Here is a 25,854-nt window from a genome sequence, read left to right as displayed (position 1 = left end):
ACATAATTGTTTTACTGCTAGAATTTCTAGATCGGGAGTCACACACTTGCAGCTCTTGGGATAAACCCAACCCACAGATGTGTTTTGTTTGGCCTGGATGCTTTTGGACCACACTTTGTTTTGTTTTTTCTTAAATCTCACTTGAGAAGCCAACTTGTAAAAATCAAGGACTTTCACATAGAAATCCCAATTTTCTAGTTTTTCTTCAAAAATAGGAAGATGTGACAACAGTGGCCCATCTTCCATCATCTGCAAGCCACATCAGTTAAGTTGCATCTGCTCCTCACAGTCAAGGCACATGTTTTCCTGGTTGCTGGAATCTATCTCCCACTTCACATGGTTCCATCCAGCCACTTCACCCATTGACATTACCTGCTTGGCCTCTACAGATATTTTAACTTGCTATCCCAGCCCAGGACTACAAATTGTATCCAGATTCCAAACGTGTGTGTGCTCAGTTGTGTCCAACTCTTTGCAACCCAGTGGACTATAGCCCACCAGGCTCCTCTGTCCATGGGATTTTCCCAGCAAGAATACTGGAGTGATGGCCCTTTCCTCCTCCAGGAGATCTTCCGGACCCAGGGATCAGACCCATGTCTCTTGCATGTCAGGCTGATTCTTTCCCGCTGAGCCATTGGGAAAGCTTCAAATGTGAGTTGCCCCAGGAGACTGGAAGCTCCAGGGGGGCAGGGACTGTGGCTGGCTCATTCACCACTCTAGTCACACCCAGTACAGTGTCTGTCTGGTGGTTAAGCATGGGGTGCTTTTAGGTTTTCAATTAATTAATTAAAGAATGGATGAGTTATTCTAAAAATAAACAACCAACAGTCCAAACAATTCTGCGGCGGAAACCTCTCCAAAATGTTGGCAGCCCTGAAGTCCTTAATGTTTAAATCCTGAGAATCATCCTGTCTTAAGTAATCACAGGCAGTGATGTAGCAAGTGGAAGTTTGTTATTCATTTCCCATATGGTTTTCAACAAGTCTCTTAATTTTCCTCTGCTGCCAACTGCCCCTTGGAGAATGGGCAAAAATACTTCTCTGTTTTAGGGACTAACACTAAGGAATCCGATGTTTCTCAGAGAAGCTGCGCTTATCCATACTTGTGACCTGGGGTTATAAGGGCCTGTGTGCAGCCGAGTCAGCATGGGAAAATATTAAGTGCACCTGGAAAGAGGCTGGAGTGTAATTTCCAGAGATGGGTTATTGAATGACAGCTTCCCCCTCGGTCCAGTGAGAAATTTAATTTGCTGAGGACTCAACACAGGAAGCATTTGCCGATTAAAAATATGTCTAAACAGATGTTCTGCTTAGCCTGGAAGAAGGATCTTAATGCAACTGTCATTATTGGATTTTCTTGGATTACTACTATCTGGAATCGGAGTCCAAATAGAAGGATGTAATTATTTATTATGGTCCAAGAGTCCTGCATTTGAAGAGGAGCACAGGGGTGTCTGAAAGGATTTAACACGCTGGGAGTAGTGGTGGGCTGGGAGATAAAGTACATTTAAATTCCCTGGCTCTGGGAGTGTACCCTCTCCTCTCTGAAAAAGCAGAGCGTCTCTAGCTATTCAATGTTCCATTTCCAGCTGAAGGCAAAGCCGCATCATAAACAGAATCAGGCCTGACCCAGACTTCTCAACCGAGGAACTGCAGATTTTCGATTAGTCAACCAGTCCCTCCCACACTGGAAGTAAACACCCTGATGGTCCAGCCATCTGCATAACCCTCACCTCGCAGGTGATGGGCAAACTCACACCTTGCCTGCGGTGATTCTGAAAGGCTGGGTGAAAGCGGAGACTGTGGCTTATTCTGCACAACGGTTTGATCAAGAAACTTTTAAAAAATTCTGGTGTCCGCCCCCCTGCCTTGAGATTGGGAGACTGGGACTCAATTAACCTAGAGGACTGTCAAGATGTCTGTGCTTTTTCAAGCTCCCCAGGTGATTCGGACACAAAAGGAAGCTTGAGAATCAATGAGGTAGCCCAGAGATTAAGAGCAAGAGGCCTGGGGCCCGGGGCACTTAGGCTGAAGATAAATGCTGCCATTCACTACCTGTGTGGCTTTAGACAAGCCAGTGTCCCCTAAGCCCTCCTGCCTGCTGTGTGGCGGTGTCATGGGCGTGGAGCCAGGCAGTGAACATAAATGCCTGCCACGGTAAGAGCTCAACATGAGTTGCAATCATCACCATCATGTTTGCATTTGGGGATAGGCTAAAAAGAATGTCCAAAGTCAGGTTCAGTTTACACCCAGATATGCTGACCTGAGTGACATTCAAGGGTCTGGATGCTCTGTGCCCAAGTTTGAGGGATCCCTGTTCTCTGGGACAACCGAATCAGGTTGTTCAGACCAAAGCCCTTAAGGGACTGCTACAGAAAGGGAAAAGTCCCTTCTCTTTTATGAATATGGTTCTAGAAATCAGGCTCTATCAAAGCAGTCACAGCTTCATTTGAGGAACAGTTACACACTTCATTTCATTAATCCCATTATCAGCCCCAAATGCATGCTGAGCTCTCATCTCCAGAGAAGGAAGGCTCTTCAGACCAAAGGGTCTGCCAGGGGGGTGCCGAGTGAGTAGTTCCCCTAGCCCCCCAGCACTCCCCAAGGCTGGAAGCACAAATCCCTGCCGTCAAGGCTGAGGGGAGCCACATAATGCCAGGAAATAAACCTGCTGCTGCAGCCGGCCAACCAGAGGCTCCCTTCAGATCCTTTATCCTGCTTGGGCGGTCTCTTTTTCTGGGGGGTGGCGGAAGGAGGGGCTGGTTGTGATTAAAGGGGAATCTGAGATTGACACAACTTGTCTTATCTTTAATTCAAACAAAACAATAGGTACCCAGTTTGGCGCCTGACAGTGTCCTGGAGGGACAGATGGGAGGGCTGGAGGAACAAGCTAGAAGGGACCATCCTCACCTCACCTCCTTCCTCCTCCAGCTCGCCCTGGATGCTTAAAGACTTACTCGTCTGCTGTGGTAATACTGGAGGGATTCAGACTGGAAGGACTGGCCTAACCTTGACATTATCCTCTTCAAACACACCAGGGTCATCTGAGGGGCTGCAGACTGTGGATGGAGCCAGCTGCAGGGGCGTGGGGCATGGGTGGGGCAGTGCTGTCATCCTCCCTAAAAGACCCAAGAAGATCTCTCATCACAATGTGAATACCGTGTACAACCCAACCAGAGGCAGAATTTTAATGGGTTGCGGCAGCTTTATTCCTTCCTGTCCTCCTTAATTGTGTTTCTGTGCAGCTGCTGAACAGCTGTGAAATCCCAGTGCAGAAGTGGACGATGCACTTCCAGTGTTGGATCATATAATTCTTAGAAGTGAAGGTGGAGAGAAAGAAGTGGAAGGGCTGCGCTCATTGAGTACCTCTTACATTCCAGACACATGGCTATGTGCTTTGCATAAATATTGTTTCTAATCCTTGCCAAACCTTAGATGAGGAGCTGGATAACTTATCCAAGGTCATAGCTACAAAGTGGCTGAGCTGGGATGCAAACCCAAGTGTGCCTGACTGTTCAAGTTTATCTGGTTGGGTCATTTTACACCCAACAAACTAGCAAATATTAAAAATCCTGACAATAGCTATTGCTGGTGAGCAGACAAGATACAGTGAGGGAAGACAGTAGATGGTCTCTAAATATGGCCACAGCTCTCATTTCTGTAAGCTCACACCACTTCTCACACTAAGGAGTGGAATCTATTTTCTTCTTCTTGAGGCTGAGCTGGCCCTTTGGCTTTTTTTGACTAATACAATGTGGCAGAGGTAGCTTTCTGAGAGTTCTGAGTCCCAGCGTTAAGTGGACTGGTGGCTTCAGTCTCCTTTCTCTGGGAAGCCAGCTGCCATCTGTAAAAAATCTTAATTAGACAACTAAGTTAACAACTTAGTTAGACCACCTAAGTTAGGGCTTCCCTGGTAGCTCAGCTGGTAAAGAATCTGCCTACAATGCAGAAGATCCCAGTTCGATTCCTGGGCTGGAGAAGGGATAGGCTACCCACTCCAGTATTCTTGGGCTTCCCTGGTGGCTCAGATGGTAAAGAATCTGCCTGCGATGCAGCAGACTTGGGTTCGATCCCAGGGTGAGAAGATTCTCTGGAGGAGGAAATGACAACCATTCCAATATTCTTGCCTGGAGAAGCCCATGGACTGTTGAGCCTGGCAGGCTACACAGTCCATGGGGTCCCAAAGAGTTGTACATGACTGAAAGAGGAAGCACAGCACATACAACGCCATGGCAAAGGTCCACTCAGAGAGAGAAGCCATGTGGAGGCACGCTGGGGTGCTAAATATGTGACTAAAGCTTTTTCTGGACCTCTCAACCCAACTCAGCTGCTAGATGAATGTAGTCAAGTGAACGACTTTGGCTGAATGATGTCAGCCAAAGACCCACCCCACAAAGCCTAGTCAACACACAGAATCATGCAAGATAATGAATCACAGCTTGAAGTCACTAAGTTTGGGGGTAGTTTTTAATGCAAAAATAAATCACTTAAATTAAGTATGGTGTCTACATCACTGAAAGTGAAAAGTGAAAGTGTTAGTTGCTCAGTCATGTCCAACTCTTTGTGACCCCAGGACTATAGCCCGCCAGGTTCCTTGGTCCACAGAATTCTCTAGGCAAGAATACCGGAGTGGGTAAGCTGTTCTCTTCTCCAGGGGATCTTCCCAAACCAGGGATCAAACCTAGGTCTCCTGCATTATAGGCAGATTCTTAACCATCTGTGCTATCAGCAAAGAGTAACGGCAAATCCCTCTGGTTTCACCCTCATACCCTGTGCATCATTTTTACCATTAAGTGCTGGTCATCTGTGGCCAAAATGAAGTGACACTGAGTTTATCAGGTGTCTAGGAGCCTGAAAATGCCTAAGTCAAAATACCTTCAAGAAAGCGAAGCATAAAAATACAGATTTTTCACGTGACTAAGAATCGGATGTACGTTTGTTAAATGGTGGTGGTGGGGAGTGGGAGAAGAATCTGCCTCTCTCTGAATGAGGTCAGATGGATAAGAGGGGGTCAGCAAGCCAAGAGAAAAATGACCCAAGGACAGCAAGAGGTGATTCACAGAAGTGCACTCCCAAGTCACTGGTGACGATAAAAGATTCTGAAAGTCACCAGGAACGAGAGAAATACAAATTAAAAAATAATAACTATTATGCTTTTGAACTGTGGTGTTGCAGAAGACTCTTGAGAGTCCCTTGGACTGCAAGGAGATCCAACCAGTCCATCCTAAAGGAAATCAGTCCTGGGTGTTCATTGGAAGGACTGATATTGAAGCTGAAACTCCAATATTTTGGCCACCTGATGTGAAGAGCTGACTCATTTGAAAAGACCCTGATGTTGGGAAAGATTGAAGGCAGGAGGAGAAGGGGACGACAGAGGATAAGATGGTTGGATGGCATTGCCGACTCAATGGACAAGAGTTTGGGTAAACTCTGGGAGTTGGTGATGGACAGCGAGGCCTGGCATGCTGTGGTTCATGGAGTCGCAAAGAGTCGGACACGACTGAGCGACTGAACTGAACTGAATAATAACTACTGTTTGTATTATTGAAAACACTGATAATACCTAGTGCCAGGGAGGATATGATGAAAGGAACATACTTATGAACTGCTATGGAAATGTGAATGATTACACCTTTTGAAACACATTCTAGCAACATCTATTAAAGACATACTCTGTAAGGATCTGTATTCAGGAATTGTCCTGCAGCATTGTTTATGACGGCAAAAACTTGAAGTGAGTATTAACTGATAAAGGAAAGATTGAATAAATCATGGTCCATACATACCAGGAATATTTTGCAACTATTTAAAGAATAAAGAGTCCCTTGGACTGCAAGGAATCAAACCAGTCAACCCTAAAGGAAATCAATCCTGAATATTCACTAGAAGGAATGATGTTGAAGCTGAAGCTCTAATACTTTGGCCACCTGATGCAAAGAGTTGACTCATTAGAAAAGACCTTGATGCTGGGAAAGATTTGAAGACAGGAGGAGAAGGGGAAGACAGAGGATGAGATGGTTGGATGGCATCACTGACTCAATGGACATGAGTTTGAGCAAGCTCCGGAGATGGTGAAGGACAGGGAAGCCTGGCATGTTGCACACCATGAGGTCGCAAGGAGTCAGACACAACTGAGTGACTGAACAACAACAACAACAAAAATAAATTGAGGACTTCCTTGGTGGTCCAGTACTTGGGAATCCACCTGTTGGTGCAAGGGACATGGGTTTGATCCCTGCTCCCAGAAAATTCCACATGTGGCAGGGCCACTAAGCCCGTGGGCCACAACAGTTGAAGCCCACTTGCTCTAGAGCCTGTGCTCTGCAACAAGAAAAGCCATCACATTGAGAAGCCCACGCAGCACAACTGGAGAGTAGCCCCTACTTGACGCAACTAGAGAAAGCCTGAGAGCAGCAATGAAGATCCAGCAGAGGTAAAAATAAATAAGCGAATAAATAAAATTTAAAAACGAATAAACTGAAATTGTAATAAGGGTCTTAGACAGGTTTGCCATGAAGTATTGATGAGTGAGAAAAACATAATGCATAAAAAAATGTATCAAATATGATCCCATTTTTTTAAAAGTGAGAAAATATATCTGTATATATGTTTATGGGTTTATATGTATGTTTATATATATGTGTATCTCTGTATCATGTATATGTGAATATATGTGCATGGAGAAACACATGGAAGGGTGCATACAAAGTTATTAGCATGCATTACCTGGGGAAGAGAAAGTGGTAATATGTGGAAAAAAAGAAGTGAAGAAGGTAGCCAAATTAAAGGGAAAAGAAAAAATCCACAACACTAATGAAAGTATATGATGCTATCATATACTTATCATATACATTAGTGTGATATTATACATATACATATGTGTATGTGTAAACTATAAAATAACATTAAAGAAAAAACATAAAATAAAGCAAACAATGATTTGTATTTCATCTCTACAGCTGCTGCTGCTGCTAAGTCGCTTCAGTCGTGTCCGACTCTGTGCGACCCCATAGACAGCAGCCCACCAGGCTCCGCCGTCCCTGGGATTCTCCAGGCAAGAATACTGGAGTGGGTTGCCATTGCCTTCTCCAGTGCATGAAAGGGAAAAGTGAAAGTGAAGTTGCTCAGTCGTGTCCGACTCTTAGCGACCTCATGGGCTGCAGCCTACCAGGCTCCTCCGTCCATGGGATTTTCCAGGCAAGAGTACTGGAGTGGGGTGCCATTGCCTTCTCCGGCATCCCTAAAACACAGGATTCTAGCATTTTAAATGATTCCCTTTGCTCTATGTTGATTTTATATAGAAGACATGCTATTGTCGACAATAGTCCTGATTCCTGCAGGATGCAGGCCAGACACAAGCCCAGCAGCCTTTCTCCTCCAGCACACTTTCTGAACAGAAAAACCTTCGGCCAGAGTGAGATGCTTGCAGTGAGGCTCCTCCTGTAAGCTCCAGGCTAGAATTTCTTAGAGCGCATGCGTGTCTGGGCACTGGCGAGCAGACAGGCGGAGGTGGTACCTCCAGGCAGACCCCTGCTGACAGTGGCCCCACCCACAGCCAGCCACTCCCACAGTACCACCGCCCCCAGAGAAGCCCACAGGGGTCTCTACTCTACACCTGCCTCCCCAGCCCCCACTCCAGCTTTATTTTCCTTCCTGGCCTCTCTGGCCCATTCATTCTCTAAGACCCCCAGTGCCCATAGCCTTATCATGCCATCTCTCGATTCTCGGGGCCTTAAGCCCACCAGCCAAGCACCAGAGAGAAAAATCAAGTCCAGACTGTAGGGTTTAACTGGAGGTCATCCAGTCCCCGAGCAACCAAACTCCATCCTTATACCTTTCTCTGGCAACCAGCCTACCTCACTCAACCAGAGGACTCACTCTCTCACCCACAGTCTTTGCTGCTTCTAGTCCACTAAGGTTGAAAGTAAAAGGTACAAGACGAGGTTCCCAAGGGGCTTCCCTGGTAGCTCAGATGGTAAAGTATCCGCTTGCAATGCAGGAGACCCGAGTTCGATGCCTGGGTTAGGAAGATCTCCTGGAGAAGGGAATGGCTACCCACTCCAGTATTCTTGCCTGGAGAATTCCATGGACAGAGGAGCCTGGTGGGCTACAGTCCATGGGGTCACAAAGAGTCAGACATGCCTGAGCTACTAACACACATGAGGTTCCCAAAGGAAGGCAGGAGAGATATGGGAAGTAACAGGAGCTAGAAAGTGGTGATGGTGGCACAGCATTGTATAGGTGCTTAATGCCATGAAATGGGACACATTAAAATGGTGAAAAATCTTATGTTATGTGAAATTTACAACAACTGAAAGAAAAAAGTACCCCCAGGCCTGGTGGGGTCTCACATTACCCTCTCTGGCATCCTCGCTGCTGGCATTCGTGGCTGTAGCATTCGGCCAGCTCCCAGATGGCTGCTCTCCAAGCCCACCTAAAGGAACAAAGAAGAGACACGTGAGGACATACTAGCCTTCTTTGCATCAGCACCATGAAATGAGGGGACAAACCTGGTCACCTGGGAAGTGATCAGAATCACCAGTGGACCAGAAAAGATCTGTGGGGTTTTTTTGGTTTGTTTTGCTTTTAAATATTAATTCATTTAGATGCTTCTGGTCTTATTCAAGCCGTGTTGGGATCTTTCGTTGTGGTGCATGGACTCTCTAGGTGTGGTGTAAGGGCTCTGGAGTGCTTAGGCTTAGTTGCTGGGTGGCATGTGGGGATCTTAGTTCCCTGACTCATGCATTACAAGGCGAATTCTTAACCACAAGACCACCAGGGAAGTCCCCAAAGATTTGTTTAACAAAGGACATCCAGGCTCCTACCACATGCGGGGGGGCTGTTTTCAATGCTGAAGCTAAAAAGAACTTGCTTTCTTATAACCATGCACATAGTTCACAGATATTAATAAAATAGCCTTTCCTCAATCAGTTCAAGGGTACTTGGAGTGAAATATACAAAGTGAACAGATGAATACTATCATCAGCTTCTTCACCCTCACCTCCCTGAGAAAGCCCAGTACAGAAAGGATGCCCTCTGGTTCTGAAGTCCCTGGTGTTGGATGCAGGGAGATGTCACCAGTGCTGCTTCTGATTGTGTGATGTGACAGTGGTTGCTGCCTTGGCTTAAACTTAGGTAACCTGGCTTCCTCTTTGGGAGGAGTCTCCTTTTAGAAACTTCCCTGTTTACTGTATAAATCAGACTCTGCAGACACTGCCTCAGTCAAGAGCAGTGATGCACAATCTCATTTGCTAGTATCATCTAGAAACCAGGTTCCCACCTGACCCACCAGGAAGATGGTCTATCATTGTCCACTATTAGACCTACTGTGAACCAGGTACAGCCCCAGGGAGCAGGGATCCAGCAGTGAACAAGACAGATGGTGCATCAGTTCCAAATGGGTGGCTGGACAGTAAATGGTAGGTAAGAAAATAAAGGAATGATATGATTGCAGGTTCAGAAAATACTCTGAAGACCAAATGCAGCATGTGATAAAGTGGACTGGAGCAGCCTCTTAGAAAGCAGTCAGAGAAGGGCCCTCAGGGAGGTGACTTTTGGGGTGAGACTTGGAAGATAAGGAGCCGGCCACATGGAGATCTGGGCCAGCGCATCCCAGCAGAAGGAGGATCTGGAAAAGAATCTAGTTTGGGAATGAGCATTTGGTGTCAAGGCGCTGACTGTGGAAGGCAGGCAGGGAGGCTGGATCCACAGGGATGTTAGGAATACATTAATAGTTGGAGGCAGAGCAACAGGAGAGGCTGATGGCTTAGACATGAGGGACTGAGAGGAGCCCCCAGAGTCTCCTGCATTCGGTTGTTGAGCAGCTGGGTGGGTCAGGATACCACAAAGCAGATTTAAGGACAAATCCTGTGTCTAGGAGACTATGAAACCACATTAAAACATCTACAGAACAAGCTACTGGTACAAAATTATTTCTTCTTGCATTTGTTTAGAAAAGTGCAGCTTACAAAGCAGTTTCCCCATCTCCCCTTTGACTTTGCTTAAAAAACTCTATGGCAGAAGAAGTGTAACCCCATTTTACAGAGGAGAAAACTGAGACACAAAATGATCAGCCCAGGGTTGCCAGCCCATAAGGGAAGCTGAGGGCTCAAGACAGCTTCCTGGTCAGAAGCTCAATGATGTTTTCTGTGTCCCAGAGGTCACAGGCTTCCAGTGCTGCCTGAAGAAGGGTCCTAAACATGGAACCTAATGCCTTGGCCCCGGACAACCACGGTAGACTGCTCTGCTGTTTCAGAATCCCAGCTCCTGACTCGCAGACCACCTCTTTCCCTCTGGTGACTGAGGCGGGCAGCGGCCCAGGCGTGTGCGGATATTTTTGCACGCCTTCATCCTGCTGTCTGCTGCGTTTCTGGCCAACTCCGAATCCACTCACGCTCTCCCTGCAGCTGCTGGGGACTTCGCTGCCAGCTCCCAGCCCTCTGGGTATTCTTTCAGTTGCAATATCATTTCCTCTTGGGCTAAAGGTCAGGGGAAATCCTGATGGTATGAAAATCTCTGGCCAGCAGAGGAATGTGCCGGTGAGCAGACTAAAGGAGAGCCTGAGGCCAAGGCTAGCTTCATCTTTACTCCCTGTGTGAGCATGGATGGGGCCTTGGGCGTTAGGACTTTTCATCTGTCAAATGGGCCATTGCGAGTTTCGAATGAGGTTATGGTTTGTTTAGGCATTCGCTCATTCAACAAATATTTATCCGACACCTGCTACATGCCAGATGCTGTTTCTGCTGCTCAGGATATGACTCTGAACAAACTCTACTCTGACCTCATGGAAATTATATTCTGGTGGATAGTAGAGGAGATAACAAATAGAAGACTCAATATATGTCGGTTATTGATAAGCTTTATGAAGAAAAGGGTGGAGGGGAACAGGGAGTGCTAGAGGTGAGGGGTTGCCATTTCACACAAGGTAGAAAAGCAGAACCCTGAAGAAAGTGAGGGAGAGGGTCTGCAGATGTTTGGGGAAAAGCATTCCAATGGAAGGAACAGCAGGTGCAAAGGCCCTGGGGTGAGAGTGTGCTTGGCAGTAGGGAGGTGGGTGTGACTGGAATGGAATGAACCAGGCAAAGAATAGCAGGCGCTGAGGTCAGTGAGCAGTGGAGGGTCTGGAGCTGTGGGGGACATTGCAGGCCATTTTCAAAATAAGGGCTTTTATTCTGAGAGATCTAAATGGGAACCAGAGGACATGAAAGGATTCTGTAACTGCACAGGCTCTGAATATAATCAGGGGTATTAGTAGTGGGCAGTAGGGGGCACAGGAGCTGGGATTTGAAAGATTTCCATGTAATTCCAGTCTAGCATGGAGAGTTGGAATAATTAGACCTGCTTGGCTCCTACAAATATATATATATGTATATATATATATTATGTAATATATATATATAGTCCTGTAAGGATAGCTGGGCACAGCCCAGTTCAAGGTTAGCTGGAGGCTGTGGCTGAGGAAGTGATGGCTGGGAGAGATTGCTATTCAGTTTTGCAGGAGGCAGAGGAGGTGGAGGTTGAAGACTTCTGATTCCTTTTGCCCCTTGGTCCCTGGTGTTACAATAGAAGCAAAGCTCTGGAGTTGAGGGGGACACCAGGTGCCCCTCGCAGATGAAGGTGAGGAAAGCATCACTGTTTGCATGTGTGTGCACTAAGTTGCTTTCAGTCCTGTCCAACTCCTTGTGACCCCGCCAGGCTCCTCTGTCCATGAGATTCTCCAGGCAAGAATACTGGAATGAGTTGTCATGCCCTCCTCCAGGCAATCTTCCAGACCTAGGGATCAAAACTGCGTCTCTTACATCTCTTGTGTTGGCAAGCATGTTCTTTACCACTATCACCACCTGGGAAATCTAGCCTCACGTAGACTCAGTGGCAAAAAAGACACGAACATCCCCATCTCACAGATGAGGAAACAAGGTTCCAAAAGGTGAAGTGACTTGTCTGCCCTGATGGTACAGAGATGGTTAGTAATGGAGAAGCTGAAGGTGGGTCCTGATGGACCCCTCAAATTTGAGCTCCTTCCCTTCAGCCTCAGACCCAGAAAGAACAAGGAGCACAAGTTGGGTTATCTTGGGGGGGGGGGATGGTGGCTGCTTGTTGCCAAGGGACCTAGGGCGTTTTCCAGGAAGTTTTGAGGGTACATACAAGGTCACCGTTGAGCCTGGGGTCACAGCAGTTAAGAACACACATCCTTTCTCTGTCACCCTTACCAGCAAGAGATTGGCAGTTCTAGTCTTTTCTTAGAAGGGCAGCCAAACTCCTGCTTCCATTACAGCTGAGCCTAGGGGTCAACTGGGAGTGAATATGGTTTGACCACTCCCCTGATGAATACTCTCCCAAGGTTTCCCACTGCCCCTGGGATGAGTTCCAAACCAGGACAGGACCCCTGAGGCCTCTGTGATGTGGCTCTGCTGGCCTCTTCCACCTGGTGCCTCAGGGCTTCCTGCTCTGTGCTGAGTCACCTCAGCTACTCCCAGTGCCTCGGATCTCCATTCTCTTCTTGCTGATGTGCCTTCCTCTGTCACACCCACCTCCTCTCCTGGCCAAATCTTTCTGGATCTTCAAGGCTCAGCTTGAACACCACTTCCTCTGGGAAGCTCTGTTGCTCCTCTTGAGATAGAAGCCCCCTCTTCTCTGTCTCCAGTGTCCTGGGCTTAGCCACATCCCTCACCACAAGTCACTGGCAACTCCTGTCTATTTGGCTGATCCCCTAGTCTAGTTTTTAGCATCCTGAAGAGAGGGACTTTGTCTTGCCCAATAATAAACACCCAGCACTGCCCTTGGCACATCATTGCAGACACCCAATAAAATATGTGATGATGGATGGACTGATGGATGGATGTATAGGTAGATGGATGAATCAGGTAGACAGTGCTTAAAAAGAAAACCCCAATCATTTCTAACTCAGCATCACTGATGGAAAAATATTGTCTTTTTCAGCTTACAGAGGGAGGGAAATAGATATTCTTGGAACAATGGCTTTCTACCTTACCTGCACTTTGGGACCATCTTGGAAAGCCTTTTAGAAAAATCCCAATGTACGCATCCCTCTCCAGAGATTCTTATTTGATTGGTCTGAGAGGCATGGCCTGGGCCTTGGAAGTTTAAAAAGCTCCCCAGGTGATTCTAAGGTGCAGCCAAAATTGAGACTCTCTACTGAGAGAACCCTGTAAAAGGTAGCCTCATCTCATGATGTGTTCTTATAACCAATCTCTTTCCTCCCAAGCTCACCAGGAATGGAAAATGTGGAGCTGGAGACAGACATCGAGTACTAAGAAAAGTCATTTCTCACATCTATTTCAGTAAAAGCAATCAAATGAGTGAGACAGGTGTGACTGTGGCTATAACTGCAGCCACAAGCACACAGAACAAGGCAGAGAGAAATACAGCCTGATGCAGACAAAGATTGAGGGCAATGGGGACAGGGAGTATTCAGAGATTGCTGATATATTTTCCTTGCATGTGACTGCAAGACAAAAAAAATACTTGAAAAAATACATATATATGCCCATATTTGATCTTTGGTTAATTACCTCTTCAGTAAAAGGCTATGCAAAGACCTTGTAGATTTCATTAGTCACAGGGGTTTATTCAAACGTCTCCTTTGCATAAGAAACCCAGGCTTACAGCTGGTCTCTGGGAAAGAATGCCCTCCAGGCCTTGAAAAGAGAGCTCCAGGCCTGTTCACGCTCTCAGTGAAACACAGCAGAGGTCAGCGGCCCGTTATGCATGGGGCCAGGCTGAAATGTTTCCATCCAGCATTTGCAATTCAATCCCACAGTTTCCTTTATGGAACAATTCACTAAATTCAGAGTTGTTCTTTTTTCTAATTCACCATATAATTCACCTCCCAAGTTCAATTAAGAAGCAATCTGTTAGCAACTTTGGGAGCAAGCTGCTTTTCTTTGGGAAAGCCCAATTTTCTTCCGCTCCCAACAAAAAGTGGCTTAATTATATGCATCATATGAGACACTGATGTACACACAACGCCCCTCCACCATAATTAATGAAATATTAACCATATACATCCAAAGACATCTAGGTAGAAAGGGATGGGCTTTTCCAAAGGCCAAAAGGACAGAGTCATAGATCAGTATTGTTTATTCAAATATATGATCGCTCATTGGGACTATGAATTAATATTCATGATATGGTAATTAATAAACAGAACCTCATAGTAATTATTCTTTCTGTGTCATTCTCTGAGCCCAATGTTACTTGGTTCTTGCTTTTCTTAAATGCAAAAATAACTACCATTTTTTAAATGTTGACTAGGATTTTGCTGGCGGTCCAATGATTAAGACTGCCATCCAGTGCAGGGGGTGTGGGTTCAATCCCTGGTTGGGAACTAAGCTGCCACATGCCAGTGAGGCCAAAAAAAAAAAAAGTGCTTGATTATTTTCAGGTACTCACATGTTACCTGTATTTAATTCTCAAGCTAACCCTCTGAGGTGGGTGTTATTCTCATTTTACATGCAGGGAAACTGAGGTTTAGGGCAGTTAAGACATCACTGTGGACATACAGTCACTGGATGAAGAGGCTGAGAGTCTCCCAGATCAGTCTCAAGTCAAAACTTTTAAAATATAACACAAGTAACCCTGCCAAGACAACCTTAGCTCTCACATTTTTACTGACTTTTTAATACCTGTATTTCCAGCTCTGACCCATTAGAGGTAAATCTAGCAGAAAACTACTTTGCTTACTCTAAGGAAAAAATATAAAATCTCTAGCACAAGATCTTAAAAATCACTTTATTGCCAGTCCACTCCATAAGTACTGATTGAGTACTGGCTTTGGGCAGCACCGTGCTGGGTTCCTGAAGGCAGAGACAGGCAGTGTCTCTCTTCACGGTGCCTTCCTGGTGCCAGCGGAGGGAAGAAAATCCACAGTAAACAATGAGATTGTGGGACTCCCCCGGCGGGCCCGTGGTTAGGACTGACATTTTCAGTGCCATGGGCCTGGGTTTGATCCCTGGTCAGGGAATAAGATCCCGCAAGCCGAGTGGCAGGGCCAAAAAACACATAACAAAGCAAAGCAAAAAAGACCATTCCGTGGAAGGATTAAGCACTTTCAAGAAATTAAAAGAGTTTTTCAAAGAACAGTAGGGGATGGGATCCCAGGGAAGATCTGAGTTGGTGACATTTGAGCTGACACCTAAATGATGAGGTAGATATTCATCTGGGGAGAGTATTCTAGAAGAAAAAAAAAATACCAGCAAGTAAAAAAAGTTCAGAGGAAGGAAAATAAGTGTCCGATGGAGCTGGAACTGAGGCTAACACCTGAGAGATGGCGAGCCAGTTCGTGCAGGGCATTAGATTCTTACCCTCACAGTCAATTTGCCATGCCCTTTGGTCATATGTAATACACATGGCAATGCTATGAATAAGTAACATCATTCCTCTTCTATAGAAGAGACAACTGAGGTTAGTGAATAAGTTGTCCAAGGTCACCCAGCTGGTAAGTGACTGAATTTGCCTTGGAAAGCAGGCCCTTCTGACTCTAGAATCCATGCTCCTAACCCTGCTCTATACCTGTACAGGTGGGATCTGAGCAAGCACCCCAGGCAAGGCCAATGGATGAAGCATCTACATACCTCTGTCAGAAAACTACTGGCAAGACACACCTAGTCACCAGAGCTTTTATTTATTAGGAAAAAAAAAAAGCAAGGCAAAGTCCCTTTAACAGGTTGATTTGGAATGAACTAGGCAACCACTACAGTAATCAATGTGTAATCCTAAGCAATTCGGTGCCAAGTAATTTTATATCTATGCCAAATTTCAAATGCTACAGAAGGGAAAGGGAAAATAAGTTAAAAGATCACTGCCAGTTTTTGTTAATGAAATGATTTACTATTGGCAAGCGTATAATAAAATAGGAATTTTTAGATACTGCTGTTGGAGTAGAAATATAAATTAGTAACATGTTTTGAGGCAATTTAGCAAGATGTATCAACATCTTCTAAAACAAGCAATAATAATGACTTTGACCCAATAATATGACTTCTAGATATCAGTACAAAGGAACTGACGATGAAAAACAAAAGATGTTCACCCCCAACATTTTAAAGACAGACTGTATCAATCACACCCCCCACAGGGGGTAGTAAAGGAATTATGATATAAAGGAAATACAAAACAATGTGGAAAAAATACTGGAAGGAAATAACCATAGTGTCCATTGTGATGATCTCTGATGGGTGATTTTTGGACAAATGTTAATTTTTAATGTACTTTCTGTAATTTCTAAATCTTGTTCAACATATTACTTTTATAATCAGGAAATAAAAAGATTTTCAAATGAAGAACTAGATTACATCACACATTTGCCTAAAAACATGTGCTCTGCACTTCGTAGTGTATGTCTGCACACACATACACACACAGTTGCTGGGAAACCCTTTTCTGATGAGAAAGAAACATACTTGTGTTTATGCAGATGGAAAGGTTGTGGTCCAGCCTTTTTTTTTTCTGATTTTCTGCTCTGACCATGGAAAGAAAAAATAATAAGCCCACACCTTGGCAAGACAGAAGAGATGAAAGCTCATCGGTGAGAATGAGAGAGGGCTTGTTGGAACCTTCTTTCAGACAGTGTTGGATGGGCTCCTGGGAGACCCGGTCCGCCCTTCCCCACTCTGTTAACTGACTCTCACCTGTGTGCTGGCATTGGCTGAAGAGGCCTCGGAACTTGCTCTGACCCCAGGCAGAAGCTCATGAGAGCCTTCTTATCATGCAAATTTGAGCTACTCTTTCCCGGAGCCTCCAGCCAGATGTCCATCTTGCCTGGTCCTGGGCCCTCCGCCCATTGTGAGTGCCTGTGACTGAATTTTTCCTAGTCCCTGACTGTGGGTTGAGCTGAATCAGGCCTTCTGCTTAAAGATGCTCTTGGAGTACTTGTTGCTCACCTGGCTTCAAACCTCCATTGCTCTCCTGAGCCCTGGACTCTGGGTATTCTTGTACTCTTGGCCCACATCTTTCACACAAGCCTGGCCTTGTCTTCCTGGCCATTTCCATGATTTATTACTGCGCAACAAACTATTCCTCTAAACAGAGTGGGTTAAAACAACCACCATTCTCTCCTTGCTTCTGAGGGCCAGGAGTTGGGGTGAGGAACAAATGGGGCTGACTGGTCTCTGCTCTGTGACCTGAGCTGGGATGAAAAGGTTGAGGGATGGTGGAGATGGCTCATGTGGAGGCAGCATTCCAAAAGGATGAGCCCCACTGTGCAAGCGTTTTTTCAGCTTCTGCTTACAGCATAATGTAATCTTCCTAACGTCCTGCTGGCCAAAGCCAGTCAAAACCAAGCCTAGAGTCATGAGGAATGGCTATGCCAGGTGAGATTTGTCAGGGACCACAAATGCAACAGCCTACCCCTAGACTGATCTCTAGATGCTTAAAGTTCTAGCAAGTCAGGTGGTTTGCAAGATAGACCTAGAGGGCTAGCTCTGGAGTCAGACTGTCCAAGGCTAAACCTTATACTCTGTCACTTACTAGCCATGTGATCTTAACTCACTTAATGTCTCTATGTTTCAGTCTCCTCATCCACAAAGTAAGGGTGAGAGTATTCACCTCATAGGGTCATCATCCAGATTAAGAGAGATGATGCATGTAAGCCATAGACCAATGCCTGGTTCAGAGTCAGCACTCACTAAGTTAGCTATTATTGCTATTGGTTCTAAAACTATTCTGAAGTCTGAAATGGGGTGAAACAATAAGCCATGGAGACAAGACATTTTATACCAGAAATACCACAAATGAAGTAAAAAGTTCAAGTTCTCCTTAAAGCACACTTAAGAGAACCAAGTTTAGGCTGAGGATCCATTGATAGTAAGTGGGAGTCAGTGAAAACCAGACCTCCTCTGTACCCAAGCATGGTATTTCTTTAAACATTGCTCCATAACAACTTGAGACATCAAATAACTAAAAAAATTAACCAAAGATATACATTAAGAAGATATACATCCTGTTACCCCATGGACTGTGGTCCACTAGGCCACTCTGTCCATGGGAATACTGGAGTGGGCTTCCCAGGTAGCGCTAGTGGTCAAGAACTTGCCTGACAATGCAGGAGACAGAAGAGACTTGGGTTTGATCCCTGGCATGGCAACCCACTCCAGTATTCTTGCTTGGAGAATCCCATGGACAGAGGAACCTGGCAGGCTGCACGCAGTCCACTGGTCACAAAGAGTTGGATACGACTCAAGCCACTTAGGATGCACACATACATTAAGAAAAGACTCAGGTGACTAGCTTTGTTTTGTCATCCTGTTATTCCTGGGAGAGTAGAATGGACTGGCCAAGATAAGTAAGTGTCATTCACTGAGTTGTTGTTGTTGTGCAGTTGCTAAGTTGTGTTAGACTCTTTGCAACCTCATACACTGCAGCATGTCGGACTTCCCTGGAGTTTGCTCAAACTCGTATCAATTTAGTCGGTGATGCCATCCAGCCATTTCATCCTCTGTTGTCCCCTTCTCCTCCTGCCCTCAATCTTGCCCGGCATTAGAGTCTTTTCCAATGAGTTGGCTCTTGGCATCAGGTGGCCAAAATACTGGAACTTCAGCTTAAGCATCCGTCCTTCCAAGGAATATTCATGGTTGATTTTCTTTAGGATTGACTGGTTTGATCTCCTTACTCTCTAAGGGACTCTCAAGGGTCTTCTCCAGCACCACAGTTTGAAAGCATCAATTCTTCAGTGCTCAGCCTTCTTTATGGTCCAGCACTCACATCTGTACATGACTACTGGAAAAACCATAGCTTTGACTATACAGACTTTTGTGGGTAAAATGCTGTCTCTGCTTTTTAATATGCTGTCTATGTTTGTCATAGGTTTTTTTCCAAGGAAGAAGCGTCTTTTAATTTCATGGCTGCAGTCACCATCTGCAGTGAGCCCAAGAAAATAAAATCTGCCACTGTTTCCATTTTTTCCCCATCTACTCATTCACTGAATAGTGGGTCCCAAATTACAAGTTAGAGCTTTGCTGAGGGAAATTATTTATTGGGGACCTTGTTTTCCAAGGACTATGCTTGCTGCCTTACATGTATTTTCTCATTTAATTCTCAGCATAGTTCAGTGAGGTAAGGACTACTACTGACTTTACTTACAAATGGAAGAACTGAAGCATAGAAAACTTTAAATAATTCACCCACAGTCACACAGCTTTCTGGGCACTGAGGCAGAAAAGGGAGGGGAGTTTAAGTCCTCAGCCCAAGTCCCACCAGAGTCTGGTCCCAACAAGCCTTTCCATCTTCGCTTCTCCCCCGAGTCCTACCTCCTCACCCACCTGTCAACCACCCTGAGCCGCTCAGTTCTCACACTAAGCTCCCCACTCCATGACTGTGTTCAGGCTCCGCTTTCCACCTGCAATGCCCTCCCCCCCTCAACCCTAATAAAAATCCTCCACAGCGCAGCTCAGCCTGCTCTGTGAAGCCATTTCTTGTCTCTGTGTTTCACCTACAAACCCCTAGTGGCCCTTTACTCATTCATCCGTTCATTCATCCTTTCATTCAACAAGCTTCTAAGGGGCACCTCTCAGTGCCAGGCACTGTACCAGGTGTCAGAGATAGAAAACCAGATCAGACACGGTCCCTCCTCTCAAGGAGCTCCCAGCCCTGATCATACCATTTCCGGAGTATAACAATTTGCAGATCAAGTCTGTTTGGTCTGCAAACAGATGAGACACTTAATTCCTGACGACTGAGACAATATCTTGTCTATTTCCATTGTGTGGTTTCATAGCAGAGGCTTAACAATATGTCCCTCTGAACTGGACTGAAGAAGACTGACTGATACTTGCATGTATTATCTCAATTGTGTGTATTCTTGCTGCACCTGAGTGGGGTAAATTATTATGGCTACCCCCATTTTACAGATAAGGAAACTGAGGCTCGAAGAGGTTAAAGTACTCAATCTGTGGTCACCACCTGGTATGTAGCAGAGCTGGGAGGGTCCAACTCTGCACCCTTACTCTTTGCCTCACTTCTCTGTCCCTTAGAGTCTGATGGGAACAGAAAAGGAAGGGAAAACCTCTGACAATAAAGAAAAGGTTACTGACACCCAAGGGCTAAGTCTTTCTCACTACCTGGTATAACGTTCCTTGGAAGAGACACACATTTGTCCTCACTGAACATCTTAGAAGAATTTTAGCACGTGACCTTTGCACAGGTGACCAAATGACTGATAAAGATTTACAGATCTATAGATGTCTCAAAGGACAAACCCCATGAAGTGGGTCACAGGAAGAGTAGGAAGGAACTCAGGAATCATGGAAAGGAAGACCAGTCCAAGCCCTCTTCAGGGAACTGGAGGAGAGAAGCAGAAAGAGGACCATGGAGCTCCACAGCCTATATTTGACCTTTTGGGACAGAAGTCAGCTTAGTTCAAGAAGAAGTACAGAGCAATGACTTCATCTTTAAGAGATAACCTAGGTGAATAGAGATTAGGGTGACCAGTCTTTTTCTGGGTGATGGTGTATGTCAGTGATGTGGAATGAGCCCTTTGTTTCAGAAAGATTAGTACCTAATGGTCCCATTCCTCTGATTCTCTGGGCCAGAAAGAATGTGTTCTGATGCCAAGCAGCACATGCTGGGCCATAAACTACCGGCTGTGGGACACTGTCCTGTTGGCACCCTAATGCCAACCAGAGCCTGGGATATGGCATGCTGTGCTGTGGGGGTAAAGAAGGGATGGGATGAGGACTAGGATGAGGACTTTGATTGAAAGTTCAAAGAAAGGAAGAAAAGAGACTCCAGGAGAGTATTCCAGGTCTTCCAGACTACCAGGCAATAGTTAAAGCTTAGGACCTCCTCCCTTGATGGAGCAGAGAGGTGCAGCCCTGGCTGTTGTCATGGGACCTGAATTAGGGCCCAAGGATGTTACCCACTGGCCCGAAGTGCCAACTCCAATGCCCGGAGTTAGCGGCCCAGGCAAGCAATACATCAGGGTGTGAAAGATGCTTAGGGAGCAGTGAGGTCTGTGGCAAATCGTAGAGCACCTGCTCCTCCACAGTCCAACCCGTCATTATGCAACCCCGTTGGTTGTTGCCATGTGGGACTGCTGGACCAGTGGGGCCAGATCTTCCAACTTTTCAAGAGAAGCCAGAGTTCTGGGTTTTTATGAGAAATTTGATTTTTAAATTTTGGCAGTAAATTTTTTAAAAATGTAAGCTCTACAAAACAAACAAAACACATCTGCAGACCAGATTTGGCTGGTGGGCTGACCGCTTAGGACCTCTGGGCTACAGAGCAATTGGGAACGCCTCTAGGGGGCGCCCGTGTCAGGGAAGACGGGAATTCCTCGGGCCATGGCAGCAAGGTCCAGGGATGCAGGAGAGTCATGGAGAATCTCTGAAGCAGAGGCAAGGAGCAGGATGGGGACTGATAAAGTTCAGAGGCTCAGTGTCCAGGTCAGGAGGTGCTTTTCTCTCACTGTTTGTGGGCAAACACGGTCAGTAAAGGATACCAAAGAGAAATAAGTCGACCTGAATGCAGGATGAGATTCCACTGGCAAAGTGGGGCCACAGTCACATTGCTGTCAACACCTGTGGGAGCCCATTGGAGGGTCTCTAGAAGGTCTTGTGTTAGATGCAACTTGAGCAGACCGTTTTAAAGCCCCACGAGGCATCCCATGATGGAGGAGCTGAAGACATAAAGATATCTGATCAACCACGAACGCTGCTGACACCATCACTGAGTCCGCATATATTCATGGATTATTTTGTCAAAAGAACTGAGAGAATCATTCTTGGCCCTCAGGAAGCTTAAAGTCCAACCCTTCATTCTACAGATAAGGAGGTCCCATGAGGCGAATTGACATGTCAAGGTCTGCCATGCAATGGATAACTGAACGGGTGTGGCACTGGTTTTGTTTGAAAACAATTTAGTTTATTATCATGCCCAACAAGAAAACATTTGAGTAGTAAATGCATTTGAAACAAAGGTCAGTTTCAGCTGTAACAAAATATACACATCCAAAAGAGGCCAAGAAAAACAAAAGCAAGGGTACAAGAAAACTAAAAATGCTATGCTAAAAAATTTTAAGGGTGGTTAATTATTGGATAAACGCATCCTTTATTTTGTCAAAAAGGATTCACTACAGTGTGCTTGTAGGTCAGGGCAGGGAATATTGTTTATGTTGAGGCCACTGATGCTAGAACAATCAATTGGAGAGCTGCATAAATAAAAAGCCTTAGAGTAGATTTATTTCATTTCATTTTGCTTTAGGGATCACCTACTGTTTAAATGAAAAAAAGAAAACAGATTTCCATTCAATAAATTAAAAAAAAAAAAAAAAACATACACAGTTAACAGAGCATGAAAATAGAATCAGATTAAGAAGAACCAAAGAGTGATGCTTGGATAGGTGAGGCACAATCTTTCTGTTGGCCAAAACTGAGTGCCAAAGGCTAGATCCTCACCCAAGACTAGCCATCCCCAGCTCTCATGAGGCTGTGTTCCCGAATTCCAGGTATTAAGATGACTGATGGGAACTCGTATTTTCCCATGAAAAGAATATAAATTGCAAAGAGGGTGTGAGGTTAATAGGCTTGAGCCCAAGACCAAGTTAACTCCAAAGGGAGCTCCTTCCACATGTCCACACCCCGGGGGTCAGTTCACTCGTCCGTCCCCTCCACTAACCAGAGGCAGCTCCAGCCTTTACTCCTCTCTGAAGCCACAGAAACAGACCCACCACCTGCTTCTTTCATCATTTTGTTTCTTCCTCCTGCCTCCCCAGGGCACTGATCCGTTCACTTCTTACTCCTTCCTTTGGTGATTTCTTCCACTCTGAGGGCTTCCGCAGTACCCCTACATAGATGGGTACCGCAGGCATTGAGTGGGGAACACTCAAGAAGATGGATCATCATGCAGATGCAGGCACAGTGGCCATGATGGTCAGGTGCAAGAATAAGAGAAAGAGCAGGAAGGAGATTCTCTGTGGCCCCTGAGAGAAGCCAGCCTTCTTCTTTTCTCTCTAGTCTCTAGTCGAGTCCCCAGAGGCCAGCTCTGCTCCTTCTGTCCTTAGATGGCCAAGAAAATATATTCCTAAATAAATTTTCTATTGAGCTATATCGAGTGGGATTCTGTGTCTCTAAACTGAAAGGACCTTGCCTAGAAGGTCAGGCAGTAAACTCTTATTTGTCCTGGTTTCTCGAGCTGTATCTCTCAGTTTTGACTCGGGCTCCCAGATTCAAGGTCCTTTGTTGGTGGTGGGGTGGGGGTGGCGGGGCTGGGATAACGGCTCCCTGCATGGATGCCCAAGGGTGGTCCCTGCCCCTCCCCCACCTGGTTCTGCACCCTGATGTGACTCCAAGTAGCCTTCCAGCCCAGTTTCTCCAAATTCTGACAAACGCAGTCATAATAAAAATCAATCCAAAGGTGAATTAACTTTTCCCAACACTTCAAATTCACAGAGAACTCTGGCTTCGATCCAAGGTATAAGTCAGCCTCTGAACGAGGCCTCAGGGAGAGAGATGATAGAATCCTTATGTTGCATTCTTTTTTCCTTCCCAAAGAGCAGATGTGCACTTTATCAGATGCCTCTTTTTCATCTCAAATCATCTCACTAAATTGAAAACTTTATGGGCGGAATAACCGCCAGGCCTCGCCCGGTCTCTCACCCTAGTCCTCCTCTCCAGTTGCTGACTGCTCGCGGGGCCAGCCCTGTCCTCGGGCAGGGGGATTTAGGAGGTTTGGGCTCCACACTCGAGGGTCACAGCGGCACATCACCTTTGGCTCCGATTTTGATCTAAGGAATTCTGCTTAATTTCTGACCCTCGTCCCCACCTTATTCTCTCAGGCCAAGGCTCTGACTTCTTGTCCTCCTTAGTACCCACTTTGCAGAAGAACCGGGGTTCTTGCCTTTTCTTCCCAACTCCCGGCATGGCACTGGAACCCTCTGTGAGTTCTATTACAGGCCTCTCTGACACTGTCTGCCTGGCTCTCTGGCCTCACATGAACATTCCTGCCTTCCATCAGGTCTTGGGTCCCAGGCTGGACGCCCAATATCAACTTCTGCCTGATGACAGCTGTCACCCTGGGCCTTCTCTCCAGGTGTGAGTTCTGCCCACTGGACCTTACCTCCTCCAGGAAGTCGGTAGGGCCCCCAAACCCATGGGGTCTTTTGGTCCCAGGTCCTCCCCCACCTCAGCCTGCCCCATTCCTGCAGTACTTCCAAAGCAGGACCGTAATCACGTCCATCATTAAAATTCCATCTCCCTAATGGCAGAAGAAAAAGTGGATACAGCTGTACCCTTGGTGCTGAGCACAAAAGAGGTTCCCAATTCGCATCTGGTCCTTAAAGGAAGAAGAGAGGGAGTGGAAGGAGAGAGAGGGAAAGGGACTCTTACCAAGAAGACAGCATTCAGCAGAGCTGTGGGCAGACACAAGGGGAGTGTAAGACATGCCTAAGTCACAGTGCAGCTATAAAAATCAAGTTCTAGACTGTGGGAGCCAAGGCAAATTCTCTCTGGAAGGGGAGGGGTGAAATAGAGCCATCAGCGAGGGGTGGGCTCAGATCTGCAAAGAAAAGAGCTGAGAGGAGCTCTGGAGGAGTGGGAAGAAAGGCTGGCACTTCGTCTCTGGCTTGGAAAAGACCCAAGGACCACACCTAGGGCTCTGTACAAAGGGCTCAGTAAAGATAAGCTATTGACCATGTGGCCAAAGGATGCCCTCTTCAGACACTCTTGCAAGGTGATCTGGGCTTGCCCAGCCTGAGAGCACCACCCCTGAGCATGCGCCTTTCTTCATTGGTGGTTGGCATGCCAGGCACTCACATTTAAACGAACAGTCCTAACCCCAAGTGGCCTGGGGGAGCAGAGGAGCAAGGAGGCCACCATGCAATCCTGAGGCTCCATCTTCAACTCACAAGGGTTTGTCTGCGGCTGTCCCTGTGCCCAGGCTGATGCTGGAACTAAAGAGAGAGTGCCAAGACCAAACAAAGAGAAGTCACAACTGTTGACAGTTTGGTGGCAAAGCAAGGCACACACTGAACATGAACACAGCAACCTGAGATAACAGTGGGCAGGACGAAGAGCAGCTCCATAAGTGCCTTGTCTTCCATCACCACCTCTCAAAGGTAGGTGGGGAAACCAAGCCTTCACAGCTCAAGGCAACAGGGTTAGTGGTGAAGCCAGCAGCTATTTCTAGAAGCAATGCAGTGTAGAGGCTAAAAGCAGCCTTTGACATTAGACAGAGTAAAGTCCTAATCTTGGCTCTGCCAATACTTAGTTGTGTGATCAAAGAAAGGTTACACACTTCTCTGAACATTAGCTTACATATCTGTAGGTAGCAACAGAACCTGCCACATAGAGCTGTTGTATGAAGATTAAATGAGATCATTTAAGACACTATTTGGAGAAGGAAATAGCAGCCCACTCCAGTATTCTTGCCTGGAAAATCCTGTGGACAGAGGAGCCTGGCAGGTTACAGTCCATTGGGTCACAAAGAGTCAGACATGACTAAGCAACTAAACATCAAGACACAATTAGCACACAACAAACAGTAGTTATTCTTTTGGCTGTTGCCATCAAAGAAGAACCAACATCTAATCCATTCTCAGGTCTTTGTTTGGCCAACTTCATGACCTAGAGTTTGACTCAGGTGGACTAGGGAAGGCTTTATGTTGGGGATTGATAGAGATTCCCCATGGCTGGTGGGATCTAAATCCAAGCATCTGATCAGATGACACTAGTACAGGCTCAGCTCCAGAAACCCCAGTGGGATGCAGGCAGGGTACTGCAAAGGAAACGATGTCCAGGCATCTAGGGAGTGTGGAGTTGGGACACAGAGGTAGGCTGGGAGATGAGAAGGCAGGAGCCAGCATACAGACAGTCATATGGGTATTATTTCTTGGGCACCTACCATT

General features: G+C 46.1%; 1 protein-coding gene across 1 annotated transcript in view; it reads right to left on the bottom strand.

The window, feature by feature from the left end:
• TLL2 (tolloid like 2) overlaps positions 1-25,854 on the bottom strand; it is a 137,299-nt gene that overhangs the window by 70,064 nt on the left and 41,381 nt on the right. The window contains exon 3 of the mRNA XM_081551123.1: positions 8,356-8,433. Within this exon, the coding sequence (XP_081407249.1) occupies positions 8,356-8,433 (78 nt within the window). The remainder of the gene's footprint in view (positions 1-8,355; positions 8,434-25,854) is intronic.

The sequence above is a fragment of the Giraffa tippelskirchi genome, chromosome 2, assembly GCF_054371585.1.
Source record: "Giraffa tippelskirchi isolate mGirTip1 chromosome 2, T2T-mGirTip1v1.2.pri, whole genome shotgun sequence".
NCBI classification, from domain to species: Eukaryota; Metazoa; Chordata; class Mammalia; order Artiodactyla; family Giraffidae; genus Giraffa; species Giraffa tippelskirchi.
The sequence above is the reverse complement of the archived record's forward strand: the minus strand, read 5'-3'. Positions and strand labels throughout refer to the sequence as shown.